The sequence below is a fragment of the Fukomys damarensis genome, unplaced genomic scaffold (assembly GCF_012274545.1).
Source record: "Fukomys damarensis isolate Sample0158 unplaced genomic scaffold, DMR_v1.0_HiC HiC_scaffold_20, whole genome shotgun sequence".
In the NCBI taxonomy this organism is placed as follows: Eukaryota; Metazoa; Chordata; class Mammalia; order Rodentia; family Bathyergidae; genus Fukomys; species Fukomys damarensis.
In genome coordinates, this window is record NW_022900932.1 from 12166171 (window position 1) to 12193263 (window position 27093).

The following is a 27093-nucleotide window of genomic DNA, read 5'->3' on the forward strand; positions in this document are numbered from 1 at the left end:
TGTGTGTGTGTGTGTGTGTGTGGTACCAGGGATCAAACTCAGGTCCTTGTGCTTGCGAGGCAGGCCACCGAACCGCTGAGCTAAATCCCCGGCCCTTTCTTCCTGTCTCTTCATGGGAATCTTATGTCTCACATGTTCTCATTTGTCTTCTGCACTGATTGCAGCTTGCCCACTTCCGGAACCACCATGTAATTGGTGGTCCTCTTCTTAATTTCTACGTGTTCTTCTCTTTCTTTTTCACAGCCACACCTTGGGATGTCACAGCTTTAAAATTCATCAAATGTGGTACTCAATGCAGTTTGACAGGAACGTTTTGTCCTAGTACTTGTTGTTTGGTATTCTATAAGCAACCTAGAATCCTGCCTTGCTGACTTTTTCTGCCCAAACTATTCGTCTGGTACTCAGGGCTTTGGTACTCTTCATACCTTGCAGAACCAATTGATGTCAGGAACTAGGGCTTCACTGTATTTTCTGCCTTATTGATGGAGAATCTTGTTCTGGCTAAAGACTCCACTGATCTGCACCCTTTAATGTCTGTCTTTGCTCTTTATGGTGTCTCAGGTCAGCGTCCCCAAGTGCAGTCCAATTCAGTCTAGGTTACTTCTTAATATATTAAACCTCTGCTTTTGTTAATTCAGAATCTGTGCTATTATAAAAATCCATTATTGTCTGTTTTAATTCTAGACTGGGTATACATTCCATGTTATAAATTCCAAGTTGAAGTCAGGTGTAGGAGCAACACCACACTGCTGGTGTTATCCCAGCATTCTGAGAGGCTGAGGCAGGAAGATCACAAGTTGGAACATAGCCTAGGCAATTTACCAACACCCCGTCTCAAACTAAAAACATTTTTTTAAAAGGATGGGGGCTACAGATCAATGTGAAGGTCCTGGGTTCCATTACCACCAGTACCATTAAACAAGTAAGAAAGAAAAGGTAAAGAAGGAAAGGTAAGAAAGAGAGAGAGAGAGAGAGAGAGAGAGAGAGAGAGAGAGAGAGAGAGAGAAAGAAAAAGAAAGAAAGGAAGGAAGGAACTGCTCAAACTCAATTATGAAAAATAACAAGTAAATATGTATTTCAAAATGCACACAGTTCCTTTAAGTCTCTACTTGTCTATTATCTGTTTGTCAATATTTATAAATTAACAGTTGTTATTTCCACTTGATCATTGGATATTTGTCTGGAGGAAAAGAGATTCCTAGGGAAGCTTAAGAAAACTGCTACCTATCACTAGCTGGACACATTGCTGAAGTATAGGGCACTTGGCTTCTTTTGTCTCTTAAGCCTTATAGCCCTTCTGTCAAGAAGGAGTATTTGGTATCATTTTGTGCTAGCTCATTGGGCTTCTCCTGGTAATATGATCTGTGCCCGAATTTGAACTGAGACCTATTTATTCTGATGCTTATGATTCTTCTATGCCATGCTGGAGAAGTTCTCAGAGAGAAGGTATAATTATTTCTTGGGACAATAAAGCTTCAGTGGGTGTTCACTCCCCATCCTGCCTCTCAGAGGTGCTGCAGTGCTCCGTGGAGGGGTGACATCCGAGTCACTAAGGGAAGTCATGGGCAGTGCGCGCCAACTGTCCCCCCAATCCTGGATCAGTTGTCTCATTCTTGGCAGAGTAAAGTCAGTGGCATGTTCAGGCATCTTTTGCTTCCACAATATTTCAGTACGGATGATTTGCTACAGCTTTAATGTAACAACAACATTTTCAGATTAGGTTGTAAGCAAGTGTCTGGCCTAACTACCTTGTCTGTTTACTTTTCCTTGAAAATCACGCAGTAAACAATTTCTGAGTGCTCCTGTTCTAGGATTCTAACATTTCCTTCTGGGTGGTGGTCTCCAAGGGCAGGGTAATTCTGGGAAAAATTAAAGGGATTTGATTTAGAATAACTGAATAGAGAGGTGATATAGATGAATATCTATATTTCAGATACTTTTGTGTGTTCCATTTTTATAGCCTTAGCCTAAAACAGGAGTATCATTTTCACTATGCAATATTTGGTGATAATCATAATAGAAATGAAATACAAGGTACCTGGGAGTGTACAGCAGTGGTATTCAAAGCAAAGACTTCAGTCAGTCAGTCAGTCAGTCAAGCATCACTGGAAGGCTGTTAGAGTTGGGTGATGAGGTGGTGGTGGGGTTCCTACCACCTGTGTTTTCAAAGCCCTCCTCAGACTCTGCTGTGTGCTAGGGTTTGAGGAACTTTATCCTAGAGCCCCGCTGCCTAAGACATGGTCTTCAGACTGTACCCCAGGCCCATTGAAGCACAACTCCTGTTTGCCAAGATCTCTAGGCTGCGAGTACACGCAGTGAAGGAAGACCTAGAGAAGATCTCACAGCGTAACTGAGTACGCCCCACACTTGCCTCCTGCCCTAACATTGCCGATGTGTCCCAAACCTCACAGAAATGGTCCGATGGGCTGTGGTATTTTGGTTTTTCGTTTCCAAGCTTGGGGAGCGGGCAGTCAGCATTCCACACATGGCCTCACAGTCCACGATCCATGAAGAAGCAGCAGTGTGGGCTGACTGCTGCTCGCCTCGGTGCGGGGGGCTGGGACTGGCCGCCGCCCTTCCATCACCAGATGGTGCGGTGGAATTTGCCTAAACCCTGCGTGATGCACTTCAATATTTTGAGCTAAAGTGTTGGAGCTTTAGGTGCAAATGCAGCTAGAGAACTCATTGCACCCGAACCAGTCAGTTCCGAGGGGTTCTGGGAGACTGGTAAGATAATAAACTCAGGTGAATAAAACACGTTTGCGAGTGATTCAGTCTGGGGTAACTGTGTATTTATTATACTTTTACGACTCTGTTAACTGAAGCAAGAAGAAAAATGAAATGAATCAAATGAATACTGGGTACATTTGCTTAAATTCAACACCATTGGTTGGGGCCCCCAATTCAGGCCACAGGGAGCCAAATCGGATGCACCGAATGAGTGGGCATCAAACCAGGTAAGGAAGGGTTGAGAGCAAAGGGCAGTCACCCATGGCAGTGGGTGACAGGAAGTCACCAATTCCCCTCCCCTCCAGGATGACCCCGAGGTCAGAGCCTGTGACAGACTCTTTTCTGTGAGCACATGTGTTTGTGTATTCCCACTGGCCCCCTCCTGTGTGGCCTTCAGGGACATTGGTGTTCCTACTTAGCACAATTCTGGCTCCCCCTTTCCCTTTCTGGAGCTGTGCTGGGCACAGGCAGTGCTGGGGATGCCGCTGAGAGCAGCTGTCCCCCGGCATTACAGGCTTCCCTGGCACGCTTCATTTAATAAAAATAGATTTTGGCACTAGCATTAAACCTTTCATCCTTGACTCTTAAATTATTTCAGAAACATTAATTCTTGCAGAATTCCTGCAAGGTTCATGTTATAGCAAACTCACAGATTCGTGAAGACTTGGAGATAAAAGGAATTTAGAGATTATCGACTTCAAATCCCTTCTTTTTTTTTTTTTTTTTGGATGGAAAATTAGAATCCCAGAAGGTGAAGTGACTTTCCCAAGCCATTCTATTTTTAAAAGTGTGAGGTCACAGTTAGGGGAATTACTCCAAGCCATAAAATATAGTTTAATTATTATAGAAATTAAACTTTAAATTGCATTTCCTAGTCTCAAGGGAAAGACACTTTAACCTTCTTACAAAGAGAACTAAGTGCTGGGGGATGTCTAGAGGCCGGTTTTGTAAAATAATGCGCTGATCATAAGTTAGAATTATTGATAATGAGAGATCATTTAAAATAGATCAAGGTTGTACGCCATTGATAAAAAAACAGTGCTACTTCGACTTATTTACGTACAAGTGAATGATGCTGAGTTTAAGATAGTGCCAGGATCATATAAGGAATTGCTCTGGAAAAGAAGAGCTAAATTCAAAGTGGATTTGAGATTCGGAAAGTAATTCAAAGTGAAAAAATACTTGTCAGAATTGGGAAAGGGCCTTCGAGATGAATCAGAATGTAGAAAATCTACAAAAATCTATGTTCTACCTGAAGCATTTGTTACGTTCTTTTTTGGTTCCGGGGACACATGACAACATTGTGGCGCAGCCAAAGGAATAATAATATGTGAAGAAATAATGCAAAGGAACACTAATATGGGCCATGAATAGTGACAAGATTCCACTGAGGGAATTTATTTGAAGCCTTTGGGGTAAATTTTCAGCTGAGGTGAGCTAGAGGCCTGAGAAGCCTGTGAAGGCCCCTTTGAAGGTTGTGTGTCCAAATCCACTAAGAGCACTGGAAGACACAGGGACCTGAACAAATCCTACAATGACTTTCCTTCCCCACCTACTTGGGGCTCGCTTTTCAAATCCTTCTTTTCCAGAAGACGTGACTGAATCTAGAAATTTACATCTCAAAAGGCAACACAGTCAAAGAACTGTGATTTTGATTGATGCCCAAAGACAACAAAGGCGAGTTAGGATAATGATGTCGATGTGAGTAGATGACGGTGACGTTTTACGGTAACAGAGACAATACGTGTGACCTCTCCTTCCTGATATCATGTTGGGACAGAAGAGGAAAAGACTTTAGAGATGATTATTGATGTGTACAGCGGCAAAGATGAGTCTCAGAACAATTACGCTGAGTGAAAGAAGCCCAGCAAAAATACACATATGTGCTTGCATTTGTACAAAACCCTAGAAAAGGCAAACTAACTTGTAGCAACAGAACCCACATGAGTGAGTGCTTGAAGATGGGGTCAGGGTAGGGTGTTTTATAAAGAATATGAAGACGCCTCTGGAGATCAAGCACATGTCCATCATCTTGATTTCTTGGTAGTTTCATAAAGGTATACATGTATCAAAACTTACCAAATTATATATGTTATAGGCACCATTTTCTTGTGCACCAAGTATACTTTTATTAAAACATTTTCTTAAAGGAGATAAATGTATATTACCAAAAATCTATTTGTACCCAGGGTGCGCAATAATCTGGACACATACTTCCTTGGACAGTACTTAAGAAGATGGACTCATTGGACACTGGAGACCTTTACTTCCTGTGGAACAAGGTCACTTATTCCACAGTCATGATGAAAATAGAGCACAACCATTGTCTCTCTGTGAAACACAGCATTCTGCATTGTGCCAGTGGCACAGGACGGGTCCTCTTCTGCTGCCAAGATGTACTCCGTCTGATGCCAAAGGTGGTTTGGATTCACTCTATGGATGAGGAACCAGCCTCACATTATTACCTGGAAGGTGGGGATTGAAACATCTGTGCCACACTTTTCAGACTTAAAATACTTCTCCTTGCTGAGACATAGTTACAATATTTTTGTTGGTTCCATACAAAATTATGAGAATTCAAATAGGATATGGCTCCATTTCTCTAGAAGCTTATGATGATATAGATGGATAGGAGGGTAGATAATGAGAGATAGATAGATAGACAGACAGACAGACAATAGACAAATCAGTTATAATGTAAGTTTTATAACACCAGTAATGTTATGAATACACAGAATAGTAGTGAAAAGGAAAAGAAACTGTCCAGGGCTAAAATAAATGAGGTTTCTTTGCTTTTTGAAAGAAAATATTTCAGCACACAGAGAGAAACCATGGAGATTAACCCTGGAGGGAAAGTGGGAAAGCCCAGACATGCAGGGGACACAATGTCTGGGGATGTTTTGAAACTTATCACACTTTGCAGAGATAGCAAGTATAAGAGGAACCAGGACACAGTGCAGAAAGTCCCAAGATGGGCCTACATGCTGTCACAAAGAACCCAAACCAAGAGACTGGGAGAAATACGTAAACCTACCATAAATATATTTTGCACCAGATAAGTACAAATTAATGAATACACTAAAATCAGCATAAAAGAATGCATTGATTCAGGGATATGGGGGAAAAAATGAGAACCAAGACCTGTCATGTAAAGGCACAAGATCCCAATGATGAATGTAACTGGACTACCTACCTAAAAATGTACCAATAAACTTAATGAAAAAAATTAACTTTATTGGTACATTTTAAGTATACATTATGATCGCATTCATCATTGAGAATTTGTGCCTGTCCATAATACGTCTTAGCTTTGCTTTTTTCCCCAGTCCCCTTTCCTCCCTTCCTCTCTTCCACCTCTCCCTATTTACAAAAGCGTTGTTTTCAGTTTATTTCTTTTTTAAAAATTTCTTTCCCTTCTTTCCTTTCTCCCCCAGCCCCATACTTCCTCTTCCCCTTTAAACCTTTGCTTTCCATTTCACATTATCTATTATGCATTTAGGTCCTCATTTACACTTTCAATTTCTCACACCAGACAGACAATTCAGTATTTACACATAGCGTTCTATTTATTTCTCTTAAGAGTTTGGCCTCAATGTACATCCACTTAGCTATAAATATAAATGTCTCTGATTTATCATTTTTTATGGTTGAGTAGTATTCCATTAAAAAAAAAACATCTTCTTTATCCAGTCACAAGTGGATGAGCAATTACGCTGTTTTCAAGATTTACCTATTACAAACTGTGCTGCTATACACATGGGTATGCAGGGCCTAGGATTTAGCTCAGTGGTGCTGCCACCTGCCTTGCAAGCACAAGGTCCCAAGTTCAATCACCAGTACCAAAAACAAAACAAAACAAAAAAAAATGGGTATATGGATATGCATATTTCACTGTGGTATTATGCTTTTTAATTCTTTTGGGAAAATGACAAGCCCTTTTGAATTGTGCATCACTTACTAATGAAAGATATATTGTACTATTTTTACATCTCAACCCAGGCATAGAATCAAACTCTAATTCCAATTTTGAAATAAGCAGATTAGAGCCTTTTGTCCTTTGAAGACTTATAGTCCAACCAAGAAGACAGGATTCAATGGTGACATACAGAAGAACATGCTACAGTTAGGTTTACTTGGGGGGGGTGGATGAAAGAGATCATCAATAAGGAATCTCAGTTCATCTGTAAGTAGCAACAGCTCATCTTTCTGGGTATACGTGAAATATAGTGGTTGTAACCAAGTCCTGCAGCAGGCATGAGAGGACACAAGTGTCCTTTAGCACCAGTCTCAGAAGGAGAAAGGATGAGGGAACAGAGAATCAGTTGCTTTAATCACTGAAGTCCTTTATGAGTAGCTGAATTCCTGAGGTCGTATGGCCTCTGTAAGGATGGACCGTGAACCTTTTCAAAGTTGCCAGCCACAATTACCCAAAGAACATGCGCAGAATCAGAAAAGACTCGGAGGAATCATCTCCGAAGATGCCTTTATGTTTCCCAACAAAGCACTACTTCAGGAAGAACTGAAATTCTGCTACTAGGCACAAAACAATCGTCCAAGGCATTACTTTAGCTTTTATGGAAAAAGTGGGAAACATCCAGCTGAGTGTGGACAGAGGGTGGAGTTACTGGAATTCCATGACTGTGGAAGCAATGTTTGCCTTGTCATAATTACGTTTACGCCCGATACTCTCAATTGCCACCTGGAGCTTGCACAAATCTTTTCAACATGAATCTTTTCTGGGTCTAGCTCTAGTGCTGTCTCCATCCTATTTGGGTGGCTACAAGGAAAACGAGGCTCAAATATGAAAAAAGAAACTACAATCAAAGCTAAGTTACACCAAAAGATTGAAAGTAGAGTTGAATGCTATGCCCAAAATGGTGCCACTGAAATCACCCGCTAGACATCATGCAGTATCTTGTGTTCTTAGTAGAGATTTAACGCAGCTGGACACAGACTCCTTAAAAGGACAGCAAACTCTGAACCTCCCACAGCAATTTGCTTCATGTTAAATAGAATTTCAGATATTTTTGCTGGACCGAGTATGACAAAGAAGCTTATTTATCTCCTTTTCATTTGAGCAGCTACTTCCTTCCTGGCAGTAAAGAGGTTGGCATCCCAGGCACCGACCCGGTCCAAATTTCTAATACGCAGTTGGAGAGGGCTTTGGAATTGCAGGCTCTGCGAGTCTCTTGCCAGCCTGTGCAGCCCCAATTCTTAAAGGGATACCCCCTTCCAAGCTCAGGGCCGCTGGCAGAGCTGGACTCGTGCAGCCTCCAAAAGCAGCAAGTTTTCGAGATGCTCTGGGAATTTCTGCCTTTCTGGAACTTGCAGAATATCTGTTTGTATGTTCTGCTTTGTGATGGTAAGTCAAGTGTGCTTGCTGCTTTTTCTGCTTTATGCCCTGAATAGGGGACATCAATTCCATAGGATGATGGCAACATGAAATCCACAGAGAGGCAAGTGAACTGAAGCAGAAGCCGCTCGAGCAGAGAAGTGGATAATAAATCCTGAGCATGATCCCTACTGGTTATCTGAGACCCAAATGAAATGATTTACATGCAGCAATGTTCTTCTGACTGTAGTAAAACCAGGCACTTACAGATTCACAACAGAGGGCATCATGACAATATGAGATCGAGGACAGGACTCTAAGGTCTATTCTGTGGCAGCCCTGCGCTGTCCCTGAGCTTCTGGGTAATGCTCGAAACAGAGTGTCCTGGCTCTGCTGCTCTGTTGCAAAACTCACTCAAAGAACTGATGTGTCTCCAAGTCCCTAGGACACATTTATGGTTTTGTGCAAACAAGTGTCCACCCAGAGGTAGGTTTTCTCAGAAGAATTTCTGTTACTTCCCATATTAAGGAAGCTCAACAACACTGCCAGTTTGATGCTTCGCAACAGCATGGTAAATCTAGACCAAACTGCTAGAACTGAGAATAAATGGGCCAAAAAGAGCATAATTAAGGCAAATAGTTGTTAGTAAATAGCTTAAAAAATTGAAGATGACCCAAAGCTTTTATACATCTGGAAGAAACGTGGCAGGTAGATGAGGGGACATGAAGATGTGAGGGTTTCTGCTGCATTTGGAATTGGGCACAGAAACTGGGAAATCTTCACATCAGGAAAAAATTCAAATATGCATTACATTGTAAGAATACTCACTCAGATAATGGACATGGGTTGCAAAATATCGAAACCACTGGAGAAAATGAGCTTGGTGTGACTGAGGGTTCATGGAAGGGTTCTTCTATTAAAGGAATCTCTTCCAGTTGTGGTGACCCAGCTCTCACTCAATAATGATTGCCAGGGTCATGCAACAGTCAGTGTGAGCAGAATGCCTCAAACTGGGTCACAGAGTTGGGCTTGTCCAAATTCTGATGGTGCTGAGGGCTAAGGATGCAGCCCATGACAGTGAAAGAAACTGTATTTGCTAAGAGGAGACAAGAACATGAGCTGAACAAAAGAGGTGACTGTTTAAGAGAAACCTAGACTTTTGTCAGCCTGACAGAAACAATGCCCAAACTTAAATACTATTTTATTATTATTGTTTTTTCTTAATATAAGGGGATATGGAGAAAGAGAGAAGAGATGTTGAAACAATGCAGGAGAGGAGATGTAAAAACCTTCCTAGTCCCTTTAAAGTGAGTGGGGCTTCATCCGTTAAGAGATAATGTGCTAGTGTAATAAAGAAATTTAAAAGCAAGGTCAAGGACAGAATTAGTAATCTTTGGAGATAGGAGAAGTTTAAGGCAATGAATTGATGTCCAAATATTTTAAAATAAAGACATATGGATTCTGAAGCCTCATCTAACTTTAATTTATATTAATAAGATCTACTCTGTGTGTGCAGCGATCTTTTGTCTTACTCTTTAATTCTGTCACTGTTTCCATATTTAACTGAAATTTAATTACTGTGATGAATATCTGATTGATTGGACTACGTAAACTTCTTAAATGGTGAAATGCCAAATCAATTGTCACTATACCTCATTGTATTTTTAACCATGCTGGTGAGTATTAAGCATCTGTTAGGAAGAACAAATGCAAGAATAAAAATACAGACTGTGAAGCAATGGTTTCTCATTTGTGGTGCTTTCCAGTTCAGAGTATGGTCAGGCGTGAAGGTCATGGCTGAAATGGAGAGGTTAAGAAAATGAAGCTGAGCTTCCTCTGTCAGGTCCCCACAATTCCAGAGGTGAGGAAGCTGGAGGAACACTCCGTTCCCCTCCCAGGAGGCTGGTGTCACCCCCTCCCATCATCCTGAGATCTCTAGGAACTAGTAAGAAAGCAAAGAAGGCCTGCTCAGCCTGGCAAAGCTAAGATGACCCATTTCAGTAAAGAAGCCTCTCATGACCTTTGAGGAACCATCACTGTGGGTAATCTCTTCCATTCTGTCTGTTCCCTTCATGGCCCACAGAATATTCCTGAGCTTTGATGGACCTTCAGACTTATGGTGTTCTTCCAAAGACCTGCCAGAAGGATCAACTTGATAACTGACAAGTCTTCATTCTGGGACTTTCTACAACCCCTCCCACAGTGTGACCACTCTCCTTCAAACTTTCCTCCTGCTTGCATGCTGTCTCTTTCCAGGGCTGGCCCCTTAATGGTCAAGAACTGGGATCTGTTTGACCCCAACCATGCCTGGGATTTGGCTTGAGCTCAGAAAAAGGCAGCCCAAACACATCTCAATTTTGGTACTAAATTAGAGTTCAAGGTTACACTTAAATTGAAGAACACTCTACAAACCATAAACTGAAAATGTATTTCCTATGGAGATGTAGGCTTAGATATCCAAATCTCTGACTTCTAAATTAACTTTTCAAACGAGAACTGTTTGTGGAAGGCTTTCTCCTAATTTGTAACATTTTTAAATTTATGAAATTTTCTCATTTCAGTACACAAAGAAGAAGCCAAGGGAGGAAACGAAAACTATGATTCCAAATTCTCAGGGCCCTTCCTGGAGACAGTTTTATAGATATCACTCTGTCCTTGGGCCTCAACTGGAGGAGGGAAACACCTACTCCATCCAGAGGTGATGTGGGTGAGAAGCTATTACAGTGGCAGTTGCAGCCTGTCCAGGTTTCTAGAGTACAAATGTAACTTTTCAAAAATGTAAAAGTATATACCAATATTGTCAGTGCTGTCAGTATTTATTATCTTTCTAATAGGGAGATATGTGAAGCAGTTAGTATCTCTATTAAAAAATAAAACAAACTCATCTTAATAAATGCAAATTGACTACTTAATTAAAATCAGTTAAATATTAACCAATTATAAATTGTTACTGTTAAAAAATTAGAGTAATTTACAGAAATAACTCACTGCTTTGTTAATATGACTGGTAATTTATTGCAGATATTTTAACATCTTTTCCTATGTAACATCTATGCTTTCTGAAGCATGAAAGAAACTGATAAAGAGAACTTCTGTAAATAGACTGAAACCTACAAAATGTTAAGGAAATACACAATAACTGCTATCTTTCACTTCTATAATTTGCTTTGCTTTGCTTGTTTCTTAGGACAACAAGGTTTCATCATTAATACAAAGCTTGAAGTCATGTAGACCCAGTTTAAAATGTTACAAGATTAACAGATGCCAGAGGTGCACAGCTGCATCCCCAGGGTGAGACCAGATATTCAAACTAAGATAACAATCACTATACCTTACAAGCAAAATACACTTAGACCCTAAACCCTAAACTTTCTGTAAATCATATGACTATAAAAGAGATAAGATGGAAGGAATGTTACCAGTCCTGTTTTCCTAAACCTGACCACCACTCTTGTGGGCTAGAATAGCTAACTAGGCAAATCCTAACGATAAACATCCTAACCACAATAAGATGCAACATTTGGGTTAAAATTAAAATGTCTCAAGACCATGATTTGTGATGGGAACTGAGAGAACTGGACTGTCCTTATCGAACTACCTAAAATGAGGTCATGATTATAAAACTCCTACAAAAGGCAATTGTAACACAGCCCAAGGTTGGTCATGTGGCACAGCTCATGGCGCAGGCAGACCCTTTGCTAGTAAAGTAAACATTTTTGTTTTACCCACTTTTGCACCTCTGTGTGTCACTTACCAGTTCCTTCCACAACAGAATGAATTAAAAAATGTAAACCCAGAGACTAATGATTAGTTTGAAGAATGCATTTTGAAGTTAAAGGACACAGAATTTTAATCCTAACTCTATTATTATCTAAAAATATGGTATTTGGCCCAAGTTTCCTTATCTTCAAATGGGCTTAATGACATCTACTTTGTCATAATTCAGTAGAATTATGCATTTTTAAGAAGTTTAAAATAATGGTCACATTGAAGCACCTCATAAATGATCTTTAGCATGACTATCACACAATCTTAAATTTACATAAATGTTGTAGTGGGTGTAGAAAAGCAATACATTTTGTAAGTACATTACATTAATATGCAAATAAAAAGACAAATCAGAAAAGTGTATATAGCCCATTCTTTTGATGTGTATTTTCCCAGTGCACTAGCTACACTTTGAATGCTTGTGTTCTTCCAAAATTTGTACGTTGAATTCCTAATCCTGAAATAGAGCCTTTGGGAAGTTCATTTTTAGGTATAGTATTTTTCATTAATAAGGAGTTTATTTAGCTCCTTTTGAAATGCAGGTTGATTTTCTTATTTACAGTTTCCTAAGATATTTTACACTTTTCATTATATCTCCAAGTCTGGTGAACACTATTGATCTGCAGTCCTTTCCTGATTATTTTCATACTTGAAGGCCTTGGGTCCTATTCCTGTGTCAATCTGGTCTTCATCTTTTGCTGGACTGCCCTGAATTTGTGCAATGTACATGCTGGACTTCTGGCTGCATGAGAGAGGCAGGTTGTAGCCATTTCTGGGTGCCCAGGAGGCCACCTGTTCAGAGTCCTCTTAAACGAGTTCAAAGTCTGGAGTTCTTTTTTAAATTTTTTATTAGTAATGTATGTTTGTAATACATAAAGATGACATTGATCTCAGAAATTTGGTACATATGTATATCACATTTTGATCCCTCATCCCCTTCCCTTCTCCCTAGATTCTACCTCCTTGTGTCCTGTCATCTCCCTTTTATTTTGCTCTTAAATTATTGATTCTTTGAGTTTCTCAGAAGCTTCTGTGTCTGATTTATTTCACTCAGCATTGTGGTCTCTAGATCCTCCCATTTTCTCGGACTGCAAGACAGCTCTGCTCTGAAGATGAGGTCTCTCCTGCTCCAGGTCATTGAGGCAGCCTATCTCATAAGATCCCCACCCCTGTGGTCCTCAGTTTGGACTTCTGTTTTCCTTGCTCTGGTTGGTCACTAAAACAGAAATTCAAATGAGCCTCTGTTTGCATCTCTATTCAATCACCTTCTGCTTGTTAAACTTTCCTATCTGCACTGGCCTTGTGGTTCCTCCTTCTGGGTACTATTCAAGAAGGTGACTTTCATATTTTATTTAGTGTGGTAGTTGCTCCTGCTTTTCTTGAGGCATGAATTAAAATCAGTTTTGGATATTTGGCATTCTTTAAAAACGTCTTTTTTAATGATTTCAAAATAAATACTTTTGTCACATATGAGAATTCACAGATGATTTTCATTATGTAGTAGTTAAGGTTGGCAGTAAATTTATGCTGCTGGGCATTATTTTTGTGTTTATTTTACAGAGGAGGCAGGGGGCTGAACCGGTCTTTGAGTGAAGTTGTCTCTGATGGAAACCTGGCTTCCCACTTCATGCTTTATTGTTGCTATTACATGGGAAGGATTTTCAGTAAATGCTGAGGTTTTGATTATTAGGTATAGATAAAGGAATCCAAGAAGGACAGGGGTGAGAATGGTGAGAATGGGAACTACACAGCCAATAATTAATCCATATTGAGATGCAAAGTGAAGACAATGTCAGGAATAGTTTAGCAACGGATTAGGGTATTTTTCCTTTGTTTTATTGAACTGGAATATTGTTATTTTATTCTTGAGCCTGTCTGTACACTGTAATTTAACTGCTGTTCAGCTGTCTGGCTTTTTTTTTTTTTCTATCATGATGAAACCCACACCTCAAGAGCTGAGACTCTAGAGAGCAATTGTAATCATTGATTGTGATGCCCATTTGAGTAAGAACCACCCAGCAGATTAGCACAGTTCTGGGCATGTCTGTAGATGATTGACATGTAGGACTCCCACTGAGGAGGGAAGACCCACCCAGAGGTGGGAGGCACCAACCAATAATCTTATAGCCTGGATGGACGAGAAAGGGAAGAGGAAGGAAGTCTTCCCTACTGCTTTATTGGAGAAGCTCTGATCTTTTCCATTGCCATTGCTTTTGAACTTTTGTCTCTTTCAGGCTTCGGACAAAATTCTTTAGCCTTCCAACATGGACCCTTCAGCTTTTAGACTCGGACTCACACGAGACTTTGCGGTGAGCTTCGTGCCTTTGACTTTCTTTCCACTGGTTTCTCCAGCTCTCAAGCATGCAGATGGTGTTCTGTATTCTCCACTCTGATTCCATAGGTGGTTACTGGAAGCCTACCTAGTAAATCCTTCCTATAATCAGACGTTTATTTTATGTTAAATCTGTGCTGCTATCAAACCCTAGTGAATACACTTGTCTTAACTTATGCTCTCCAGAAACATCTCTGAGACATGGAGAGGTTGGGAGAATGTGCTCTGGTGATAAATAAATAAAGAAGCATGAGTGCAGGATGGGCCTAGGGAGGAGTTGGCCCACTATGGGGTGCATGAAGCCCTCACACACCAGGGACTCTTTGGGTAGGAGACTTGAGCCTTGATGTGAACCAGCATCAGCCAGGGGTGCCCAGGAGAGGAACAAGCCCTGTGAGTCATTCCCATGAGGGTGCGCCTGACATCCACTGGCAGTGACATCTCCACAGCTGAAGACTGGCTTCTTGTCCTGGTAGTGCCAGTCACATTCCAGAGAATCCTCTGGCAAGCTGAGGTCTAGTGGAAAGTGGAGCCATACATGGCGGTTGCAAGCTGCCTTTCAGTCACCCTATGAGAAATTGTGGATATGCTCAGGACAGCCTGGTCAGCAGTAAAGGAATGTTTACTTCTCAACTATGTGTTGCCAGCCACGTATGTTCCCTCAACACTTGCCCCTCACAGGAACACACTGCCCCTCATTACAGTTTAACACTACTTGACTTTTTTCATATACTGTCTTAAAAATGTGGTGATTTTTATTTTATAAAATATTTTTGCTATTTTAATATAAAAGCAACATTTAAAATAATTCACGGGCTTATTAGTTAATTTTTCCTCCTCAAATCTTCTCATTTGTTGCATATGCTTAGGCTAATGCTTAGAACACACCTCTGATACACCTCTAGTGTATGGTTATCCCAGTGTGAGAAGAACAAGTAATAGAATAAGAAATAATAGTATTGAGCTGGGGATTTAGCTCAGTGGTTCTGGCTCCTGCCTCACAAGCACAAGGACCCTAGTTTGACCCCTGGCACAGAAAAAAAGAAGAAGAAGAAGAAAAAGAAATAATAGCATCCAACAGTATTAGTACAACATCTTAAAGTTTTCAGAGTGAGAAACATTACAGCATAGGAAATGTCCTGTCTCAGAGCATCTCCAGTTACATCCACAAGGGACCAAAAGTGTATCTCACTCGCAGCTCAATGAATGATCAGCAGTTTGACCACCTGTCTCTGCCCTGTTCCTACCCTCCTTGTCTAGCTGCTGAACACACCTGGGGGACAAACAAGGGCCACTTCATGGCAGCCAGCCCTACTACAGGGACACTGTGTCCAGGAAGAGGTTACATCTGGCCACTCCTGATGCTGGCTCCATGGTGCTGGGCTGTTTGCAGAAGCAATAACGTCCACATTCTCAGCATATCTTGCATTTCCTGGCCTTAAAAAGCTCCTGCATGTCCAGAATCCTCCACAATCCCATCTTCAGCCTCTGCTTCTCATTGCCCTTTCCCTGTCCATTCAAAACCCATCTGAGAGGCCCATTTGGAGTAAGCTGAACTTCTCTTCCATCTTTCTTTATCTTTTTTTAAGCTTTTTAATTCACAGTCCTGAACACCCCCAAATGGCCAAGTCTGTTTCCAGTTGGAAGTCACTCAATAAAGGCATCTGTGAAGAAAACCAAGGACTTTAGGTATGTGTGGGTTTGTGTTGGGAGTGTGACAGAGCAGAGGGGTAATATTCCGAAGGGGAAAGTGGTTTATTTCAGTTGCAGAGGGCTCAAAATTAATGCTTTTTTTTTCTGAGTAGAAGGCATATTGCAAACTCTTTTACTATAACTTCAAATGCACTAATATTCTAATTCTACAAAGAGTTTTCTATCATGCACTATAGAAATAGGCCATTAAATCTGCATGTCTAAAGGGACTTCTCAGTAATTAGTTTGCTTAAATACAAATGAGTATATCAGTTCATGAAACTGCAAGAAAAAGGAGGATACAGAATTCACCTCTATTTCAGGGTGTGTGCTGAGAGTAAGTGATCACTTTCTTCTAAAAGATATACCCAAGTTTCAATCTGACTTTATAATTTGAAACAGCAAGTTGCATTAACTCTGCATTAGACTGCGTGTCTGCTTGTTCTTCAGGTGGCTGAGTTTCTGGTCTTCCTTAGAAGGAAATTGGAGTTAATACAGTCAATAGGCCTGTTACAGGAATATTATACCTCAGGAAAAAAGAATCTAATTAGTAGTGTAATTTGGAAAAAAGGTATTTTTCTTGCTTTAACTTGGTGTCTCATAAAACTAGATCATTGGATATTTAAGCGTTTTAATAAGCTTTTTGTCACTACAACCAATGTCTGAGGTAATTGGCTCATAAAAAGGAAAGGTGTGAACTGGGGACATAGCCCCACAGCAGAGTATGTGCTCAGCATGTATGAGGCCAGGGAGCCATCCCCAGTGCTGGGTGCATGTAGTGGCAGGGGTTGGGTATGGTGGGTGTTTGGAGGTCACAGTTTTGGAGGTTTCAGTCCATAATAGTCTTTGTTGCAGAAAGACATCGAAGCAAAACCACTCTACTCCAGGAAGGGATCCAAGGCAAGTGGAAGAGGATGGGACCTGTCCCACCATCCCCTTCCAGGGCAGCCTCAGTGATGCTAAAAGTCTCACCCCTTCTCAGTCCCATCACCTAGGGAGCAGCATGGGGGACACTTAAGACCCCAACTATAGCACTATGGTCCCATCTAGTTCTTTTAAAAACAGCAGTATTCTAAACCACCAAAGACTTTCTTCTGGAGAGACATGTTTTAAATCTCTTTTACTTTTTGTTTTCCAGAGAAGGGAACATACTTCATTTCATATCTACTTTCCTACTCCCAAGAAATTAAACTCAATAAAACATTTATTACGTGAGCTAAAGGTTGTCAGTGTTTGCTGGCTTGATAACTACATGAGAAAATAAATTTCATTGGTTTGATTTTAAAAATAGAGGCTCTTTTTCTACCTAGTATATCAGAGTAAATTTGCAGTAACTTTTCCCAAAGCAAGGTGGCAAAGAGGAACTTGTTACAGGAGACAGACAATCTACTTCTAATCTTCACTGAATTCTTGTGTGTGGTGTTCTAGACCCTAACCAGTATCTCCACCTATCTTATCCAGTGTGTCCTCTATGACTACCACCTTGTCCTCTATTAAGACCTTTCAGAATAAAGTGAGATACAGGATTGAAAAATGTTTAATTAACCAATTTTAAATATTGTTTACTTTTAAAGAACACGTTTAAAACACTATTACTTATAAAGCAAATACTGGCTCCACCATCTTAATTCAAAGTAGATTTTTCTCTCAGAGGTATTATTTGAGAAGAGAAATGAGATTAGGGGAGGAAGAGAAAAGTAGAAATGTGTAACAAAGAAGAAATGACCAAAGTATGTTTTATCTGTGTACAAATATGCCAGAATGAAATCCACTACTCTGTATAACTAATAGCAGTAATTAGAAAAAAAAAAAAACCTACAAAAGCACACTTGAGCTAGACTTTGAAAGGGAGAAAGTGAACTAGTTTTAGGTTATATCTATCACTGATAGTTCTAATAATTACCTTATGTAGTATCTTCTAACATGAAATTTACATAGAAGAGCTACTAATACATTAAAACTTCGAAAGTGCATATTAATCCCACATCTATACTGAGCAAAGATTGAGACACTCAAAATTTCCATACATCAACAATCGTAATTGTTATGTGTGACGAAGTTTTCATTCAGAGTCAAATCCTGGAGTAACTCTACAGATTATGTGTTTCTATTATTCTTGCTTATCAACCTCTCCAATAATGGTAACATGCTCACCTACACACTAGTTAAAGATGCGCATACACGGACACCTAGTGCTGTATGCCTGGACAGAATTTGAAAGTTGGAGGGAAAGGTAGGACTAAAATTCATATTTTTGTGTCTTTGAAGAACATGAAATTTCTCTTAACTATTAAGAGACAGCCGCTGCCTCACCCAGTTCTCTCCTCTGCAGAGGACGGAGCCCCTGAACACTTATAAATAGCCTCTGCGTGACCAGTTGCAGACTTCATCTGTCATAGGAGTACACTGAAGCCTCACAGAGGTGATGTGACTCTCCCAAACCGTGCACTCATTTCAGAATGGAACCGATTTCAATAGCAGTTTTTGCCCCGATATAATGCAATCATGGCCATTTATCAGAGCCCTTGCATTTTGGAGGTGCTTTTTTGACAATATCTCTAATGATAGCTATTGTCCCTTAATGTGTTCACGCATTATTGTTACTACTATGATCACCATTGTATCCATTGAGGAGCTAGCTGATGCCTAGGGAGTTTAGAGAACTATTCCAAAGCCACGTATTTAATGAATGTGGCGAAGATGCCATCAGGTCCCACCTTCACTGTCAATACAGAGAGAAGGAATCATCTCACTCCCACTGTTTTGTCTGGGAAATATTAGTCCCCATTTAGTTTTCCAGTAAATAGAGGCCTTCTTCATCCCTTGTCAGAGGGCAAGAAAATCTGTAGCAAATGACAAAAAGTCGCATTCCATTTCTCCCTTGCTTCATTTTCTCTGTCTTACCGAAATGCTTCTTCAAAAATAGCACTTCAAATTCTAAGCTGGTCAGTAAGTCAGTATTCTAGGTGTTCTGAAGTTCATTTTGTATAATTCATGTTTCTCACCAAATAGTCTTGGTAACTCTCCAGCCACGACATTCTGCCATGACATTTGGAGCCAAGAGTTTTTTCACGGGTGTGTTACTTGTGACACTCCAAGGAGTTCTCCTTTTTCATCTTGGCCACAGCATCCCTAACCCATCAGTTAATGTTGTAACATCAGTTAATGCTGAGCTCCCAATGTGGCCTGTCTTGTCCTCGATACTTTACATATAATTTACCTTGTGAGAATCTCATGACTACATTAATAGAGAGAGAATGTGTCATTATCCATGTATTACTAGAAATTGAATAGAACCACACTTCTTGGCACATTGGGCAATTTCACAATGACTCCCTTCTTGTGTGCAGATCAATACCTGGAATTCCTTCTGTAAATTGGCCTTCACCAGCCCCTGGTTTATCTTACAAAAAACATTTCGGCTAACTTTCATTGCATCTATGAATATGAACATGTTTATATTCAAAGGAATAGAAAATGGGAAGTGATTTTGAATGTACATTCTGTAGTTAAATATTAACTGTTTTATAAAATGGTCAAGTATATTTACAAGAAAGATCTCACTTTTATGCTATTTACATGTACCTTTATTAAAAATGTAATTGAATTTTTCTGGTGTATGTTTTTAGTATCCTATCTTACTTGTTCCCTTGTTGTTTTTGTAGCTCCTCTTTTTCATGATTCTTTTCTTCAGAATGTTCATTTGATTACTTACATGATGCAAATTAGTAATTGTTGAAAACAATTTTAGAAAATCAGTCTTGATTTTACCTTTTATTCATTTCTTCAAGAAATATTTACTGATTATGGAATGCTTATGGAATCATCTCAGGCATGGAAAATACAACAGTAAAAACTGAACCCCAGGCTTCAAGCACACCAAAAGTATGGGGTGGCCCATTAATTCTTAGTACCCTGTGTTTCATGTGCTGTTCACCAGCTAGCTTGTATTTATTAAAACCTATTTTACTGCTCTACACCTTGGGCTGTGAGGGTAATGGAAAGCTTCAGTTGGAAAGTGGGACAAGCAAAATGTCTCAGGAGTACCCCACGAAAGAGTGATTCATGTGTTGTGAATAGGTATTGAAGAGCAGCTCCTGGGAACCGTCAAATATTATAATCAACCCTGAGTGGCTAACTGATCTGTCAAAGTTCAGTTGCTTATGTTAGAGAACTCTATCTTTAGACTCAAAATCCAGTTTCCTTCAAATTCACTGAGGCTTCTCCCCTTAGCAGGCTTGTGAGAAAGCTGCAATTTTCCTCTTGTGGAAAAATGTACCTAAAAAGGCAGGGACCGAGAGCAGAGACCTGGGTGAAAATGTTTGCCAACTGGCTCTTTCTCTTTGTTTTTTCCCTGTCTAAAGGTGATGCCAGTGACGGACCTGACTAACGGATTGCTGTGGATCAGATGAGTCAATTGTTTAATACACAGTAATTGCTATATAAGAATTGGATTCTTCTCAATGTGATTAAACATACCCAATCATGTTCTGTCTAATATGACAATAAAATGGGTTGATCTTGATTTCCTACAGTATAATCAGCCCAGACTCTGTTACATTGAGTGCTGATCATTCTCTTCTGTGTTAAATGCAGCTTTTTTACTTGACTATTAAAAGGAACAACCTAAAACATTTATTTCCATTCAGATGTTTGCCTTTTCCTTTCAGTTAAACATGCAACTCAGTTGCCATCATTGAAAAAATAACTATACAAGTAGATGGAAGTTTCTTTATCCAATTTTTCTTAATCATAGATGTCTCTTCAATTTTCCAAAAACATTTCCCTTCCTTTGCATTTCTGGTCTTGTGTGATTTTTATCAACTACTTTTGTTTGCATTCCTTTTTTTTTCATAAATAGTTTTTGACTCTTACACCAAACTGTGCTTTAGAACTGGATGTAGTTTTATTCTCCCTGCAGTACTATTTGTTGAACTTCAGTGATGCTTTCCAAAATTCAAAATTCAAAAAAGAGCTCTCTAGGGAATTAACTATTTTAAAGTAAGAAAGTAATAAGAAACCAAAACCAGTTCTAGTGGGAAAATTATTTCTCCTTCAGTGCCTCTTGGAAGATCCTTGTGTTCTTTTAGCTAAGGCTGACTTTGCGACTGACTAGCCTCTACGACCTTTTAAACTTGCCTTCTCTTGCACTAGTTCTTGCTTTGTTACAGCCACACATTGCTAATGCCTCTCAAGGACCCCTTACCTTCAGCTCTTCTCTGTTTTTATTCCTTACTGCCACAGCTTCCTCCTTTCTATATGCACCAATCATTAGCCCTGACCTAAATTCTAGCTTTACATATGCAAATATTTCTGGAATATATTGGGCTACCTTAAATTTTAAAAAAGTCCAAACCTTGACCTTTTATTCTTTATGGTCATATGTATACATTGGTAGCAAATGAGACAAGTCTTTATGATGTTGGCTCAGATATCTAAGTATATCTAACTTAATAGTTCCTTCTTAGGAAGCAGTTCACATGCAGATTCTAAGCTGAACTGTATAAACACTTCTACAGATGTAAATATATCAATATATCATTGTGGATCCCATACTTTGAATGTTTGAAATTGTGGTACTGGCACAAAAACATGCAGGCAGAACAGAGCATGCAGAAATAAACCCAGGCACATTCAGCCATCTGATCTTTAACAAAGGGGCCAACAACATACACTGGAGAAAAGGTAGCCTCTTTAGTAAATTGTACTTGAAAAACTGGTAATCCACATAAAGAAAAACAAATTTAAACCAGTATCTCCACAATATACTAAAATAAAATCAAAATGAATTAAGGATTTATATATTCAAACAAAAGCACTGAATCTGCAGGGAGATAAATTAGGTAAGTTTGGAAGACACGGGTATAGGCAAAGACTTTCTGAACAGAACACCAGTTGCACAGTGAGTAGCATGAAGAATCAACAAATGGGGTTATATTAAATGAAAAAGCTTCTGTAAAAAAGGGAAACAACAACAAAGTGAAAACCAACCTAAAAAAAAAACTTTGTCAGGTACTCCTTGGGCAGAGGACTAACATCTAGAATATATAAAGAACTAAAAAAAAATGGATTCTGCAAAATAAAAGATCCAATAAAAAAAATAGGCAATAGAAATAGACATTTCTCAGAAGTACAAGTAAATGACCAATGATCCAGGGATCTAGTTTAGTGGTGCCTCTGCCTGCCTTTCAAGCACAGGACCTGAGTTTGATCCCTGGTATCAAATAAACAAACAAACAAACAAATAAATAAATAGTAAATGACCAATAATTACATGAAAATATGTTCAACATCTTTGGCCATTAAAGAAATACAAATCAAAACAACACTGAGATTCCATTTACTCCAGAAAAAAAAAATGTCTGTGATCATGGACTATAAAAAATGCTGGAGAGGCTGTGGGGGTAAAGAAACCCTTCTTTATTGTTGGTAGGAATCTAAACTAGTGCAACCACTATGCAATCAGTTTGCAGAGTGCTAAAAAGCAAAAATAGAAATTCCATTTGACCCAGCTATTCCCTGAAGGAGTTAAAGACATCATATTATCTTGACATGCATACATATGTTCATGGTTGCACAACTTAAAATAACTAAATCTTAGAAATGGGCTATACATCCACTAACAGAAGAAAAGGTGAAAATGTGCACAGTGGAATACTACTTTGCTATACAGAAGGACCAATGTGAGTCACTTGGAAGAGAAATGGATGTATTTTGAGACCACAGTGCTAAGAAAACTATATCAGACATGAAAGATTAAATATTGCATGGGTTCTCTTATACAAGAAACCCAAATTACAAAAAATTTAAAGAGAAAAAATAAAAGACCGATGATAAAAAACAGAGAGGTGGATCTCTTGCAAATGAAAGGGGGATCTAGGGAAAAGGGTAAAGGGAGTGAAGGGAGGAAAAGGAACATAAAAAGCACTAAGATGTGATATGTACCTGTATCAGCACCCAATCAAGAGTGTTTTCGTTGTGAATCCCAAAAGTATACTAATAAAGAAAATGAACACAGCAAAATTTTTCATCATTGTCATTTTAAAGTGTATGATACACTACTCCAAGCTGTAGGCATATTATACTAAGAGATTATAACATTTTTCATGGGGAAAGTTAAAACTCTGTGTCTACTAAACAATAACTCTATGTTCTACCTTTTCTCAGCCCTGGTGTCAATGATTCCACCCTTGGATATTCATGATGACAGGTTTGCTTGCCAAATTAGGTTACTTTATTAGGTTGTTTATCTTATTGAGAAGTCAAGGAAAATATGAAGAGTTAGACGGAGATTTGCAGTGACAAGGGTTTATAGTCTGAGTTAATAGTTGACGTTAGTTTGTCCCAATGTATTTCTAGATGAAAAGAGAATCGTGTTGTGTAAATTGTAGTATTTGTCATAATGAGGAAGAGAAAATGAGTCAAGGGGAAAATAGAAGTCAAGGGGAACACCATACAAAAAACTTACAAATACCATGTAAGTGGATGTCTAGCTGATGTGTCACAGCAGCCCTTAAGGTGACTTTAAGATCAGGTGTAACCTGGAATTAATCTCACTGAATTTTCAAAATTGAATCTAGCAATCACTTTGAATTACTGGAAAATTGATAGAATTCTGAAGACTGTTCAAAATAGTCTTGCTTTTATTTCTTCTTCTTTTGACTCTTTCTCATTGAACGCATATTATTTCCCAAATTAATTTAGCCTCTATTTGCATTACAGCTCAGGGTAACCCTTTCATTTGGCTTCGAGCAGAATTAAGACTTCATATTGTAAATTTCATAAGGCTTGACTTGACTTTTGCAGATGATCCTGTATACACTGGTTTCTTTTCTTCTCATTTATTTTTGCCCTATTTCAACCTCCTTGTACTGAGAATGAAGTCACCAGATCAAACATGGCCATGCGCTCATGGACCAGGAGCACAGCAAGTGGGTAGACAAATAGACAGTAAGCAAATAACGCCACCAATGCATAATAGGGAAGTGTAATAAACACCATGATTGAAACACACACACACACACACACACACACACACACACACACACACACACACCAGAGTGACAGAGTAGGGAATTTATGAGATCGCATGGGTGGATGGAAGTTGGCAGGGCAAAGTGGTTTTGAGGGGTGCTTTGTGCTGACTGACAAAAGATGGAACATCTTTGAGCAAAGACTTGGAATGGTAGGAAAGACAGCCCCACTAGCTCTGGGAGAGGAAGATGAAGCTGAGAGGGAAGGCAGTTATGAGAAAGAAACAGGCCTTTCAGTTATTTTAAGAACTTGCCCCTTGTATTAGTAACAACAAAATTTTTTTTAAGATTCTTTTTTAGGGTTGCAGGATAATAAGGTCTTCATTTTCAAAAGCTCCTCTGCACATATTTTTGAGAACGGATTGCCGGAACGTTTGTGGAGAGTGGAAACAGTCTGTAGGCTGTTGTGGCAGCCCAACTGGATGTGAGACTAACTTGGACAAGGATGGTGGAAATGTAGACAGAAAGAAGAGGACAACTTAGAAAGATGTAGGAAACAAAATAAGAAACGACTGAAAAGTTGTCTCATGGGGTATAAAACAATCCATTTCAAGATTAGCTACAATGTTTCTACCTTTGCAAAGGGGATAGTTCTGTCATGTGCTGAGATGGGGCAACCCTGGCTAAGAAGCAGTTTTGAAGAGAAGGTGATGAATTCACCTTTGGACCTACGGAGTCTGAACTTCCTTTAGGGCATCCCATCTGGACACAGTGAATAGCTGATTGGGTGTACGTGTTTGGACTCAGAAAAATGATTGTGACTGATGGTGGTGGTTCGGGGGTCATAGATCATCTAAAGACCTTTGGCAAGGAGTTAATGGAAAGAGCTATGGCAGAGTCAGTCTGAGAAGTGCTTTGAGAATTCTAAATATATAACACAGTTTAAGGAGACTAAGAAAGAACCAAGGGCACCCAGCTGATTCTCGTCCTTTTCACTCATGAAGATTTTGATGTTGTCATTTTTATTGGGTGAATTGACTGGAAAATTCCATTCTCCACGATCCTTTGATGGCTCCATCTCCCCTTCCTCAGAGACCTAGAAGTCTAGCACATTTACTAATGGTAGGTGGTCTGCTATGCTCTACTACTTCGCAAATACAGCAAGTGACTCAAAGGGTTTGCTGATAAATGAAATTCCTATCAGTTCATATTTTGACTAAATACTTTTTAATACTGCTAATATGAAAAAACTCATTGCACTGTAACTTTTTAACCATCAAGCATCTATTTACATCTTAATTACAATGTATATATTAGGTGCTTCCTGAGTGTTTAACAACTGATGATTTTATTTCTATGTTTCTATTAATACAGAGGACAGATTAAAGGTCAGTTTCAGCATGTGAGGCACATATTTCTTTGTTAATTTATCCATGCTTGCATTTTAATTCCAAACTAAATAGCTTTTAAATCCAAAGAATAGAAGTTCTAATTGAGACATGCCCTGTGGTTATCTTTTTGGAAAAAAGGTAAAAGAATCTTTTTAGAATCAATAAAATTTTATCAGCTGTTATCTAGCCTACTAATAATCTTAAGAAAATGTCCATTAAAAAGTAAATGGTTATTTTTTCTCTAGAGGGGAATCTGCACAGAATATAAGACATTCATTCAGATTTTCTCTTCTATCATCCCTAAATAAACTTCCATAACTCAATTTCTATATTTCTACAGTGGTACTCAATAGAATATGTTAAAGTCACTGTGTGGTTCAAGGACATATCATTAATAAAATTTTATATCACAAGGCTTTGGGCAAAGGAAATAAAAATATTTTTAAAAATAACGGAAACTAAATTTCTCTTGCATTCTCAGGTCTACCTGTGAGTCTTACTTTGGTCTTCCCTGTGTCTCCTAACTTCAACTGTAGGTCATTAGAATGATGCATTATGCAGCTAATGTCCCTGAAACTTTTGTAACCTTCTCGAAATGCCTTCCACATCTCAAGGAAGTTCTGTGTGGGGATTGTGTAGCTTTCGGCCATCTGTGCAAATGTCCCATTGAAACGTGACAGACAGAGGAGAAATTTAAGGCCAGAGGAGAGTAAAGGAAGTCAACTTTCTTTCATTGCTACAGGATCTATCAAATGGCTTTGCATGACTCTGGATTTTGATAATTTTCTTTCAGGGATTTCTCCAGTACTTAAGGTCATTTACTGATTTTAGTCCAATAACACAGTTAGTAAAGTCACACCTAAAGCATTCTTTCTCAAAGTGGACCTTGAAATTACTCACAGCCTCTGAAGGTATTATCTCAAATCCAGTGTCAGCAGATACATCCTGAACATTCACATTGACCTAAATGGCTGCATGAGAAATGAAGCATTTCACAGACATGACAACTTAGATCCCAAAGTATTACTTTCCCTTTGTCCTCTTCATTTCCTTGGATTATCTACTTTCATAGTAACCTATGTATTAATTTTATTGACACTTTGGTTTTCATTACAATAGAAAATTATTTTTGCAAGTGCTGGGACTGTTTCTTAATGTTAAAGTTCACTGAGTTCAGAGGCAAGATGAAAAGGGTATAGTGGCAAAAGTGAGGAAAATAGGGTAGGGCAAAAAGCATTTTTAAAGGGTAGAAAAGGAGATTATAACATCTTTATGTGTTTGTTTAAAAATTGTATACCAATGCTCAGTTACCTAGAATATAAATGGTAGGACTACTTCAGAGGGCTGTTAGAAATAATACTAAGCTGGAAAGGAGCCCTAGTATCCTGTGGATTTGCTTTTCTGCTTATCTTCCTCTCCCAAATTGCCCTGCAATACCCACGTTAGTTATCTGTATTATTAGTCTCTTGCTGTGTAACAAATTGTCCCTCCTCAAAATCACACTATTACAATAAGCATTTATTATCTCACGCAGTTCCAAGGGTCAGAAGAGTTAAAGCTGATGTCTCATTAAGACTGCCAGTGTCAGCCAGCACTACAGACATCTGAAGGACAACAAATTGTCCCTCCTCAAAATCACACTATTACAATAAGCATTTATTATCTCACGCAGTTCAAGAGTTAAAGCTGATGTCTCATTAAGACTGCCAGTGTCAGCCAGCACTACAGACATCTGAAGGCTGCCTGAGGCTAAGGGACTCGGTTTGTGGGCAGCTCCTGGGCTGGTAGCTAGCAGGTTTCTGCTGGGGTTTGGCGTGAACTCACAGGTATGCCCTCGTTATGTTACATGCCTCATGATAGGAAAGGTGATTCTCA

At 39.2% G+C, this 27093-nt stretch overlaps 1 protein-coding gene and 1 long non-coding RNA gene across 4 annotated transcripts in view; one reads left to right on the forward strand and one right to left on the reverse strand.

Moving 5' to 3' along the window:
• The window catches only part of Ptchd4 (patched domain containing 4), a 180347-nt gene extending 167788 nt beyond the window's left edge, over positions 1-12559 (reverse strand). The window contains exons 1-5 of the mRNA XM_010617820.2: positions 12480-12559; positions 4998-5163; positions 4287-4334; positions 2405-2607; positions 133-264 (exon numbers count right to left, since the gene is read on the reverse strand). Coding sequence (XP_010616122.1) covers positions 133-264; positions 2405-2607; positions 4287-4334; positions 4998-5163; positions 12480-12559 — 629 coding nt within the window. The remainder of the gene's footprint in view (positions 1-132; positions 265-2404; positions 2608-4286; positions 4335-4997; positions 5164-12479) is intronic.
• A 1411-nt stretch (positions 12560-13970) lies between these two features.
• LOC104857700 lies at positions 13971-20331 on the forward strand. Of its 3 annotated transcripts, none has more exons than XR_778927.2 (3): positions 13971-14139; positions 15752-15851; positions 20219-20331. It is a non-coding gene; the product is annotated as an uncharacterized LOC104857700 (long non-coding RNA). The 3 variants fall into 3 exon arrangements; XR_778926.2 differs by lacking the exon at positions 20219-20331 and adding an exon at positions 16710-16976; XR_002025130.2 differs by lacking the exon at positions 20219-20331 and adding an exon at positions 16714-16976.
• The last annotated feature ends 6762 nt before the right edge of the window (positions 20332-27093 follow it).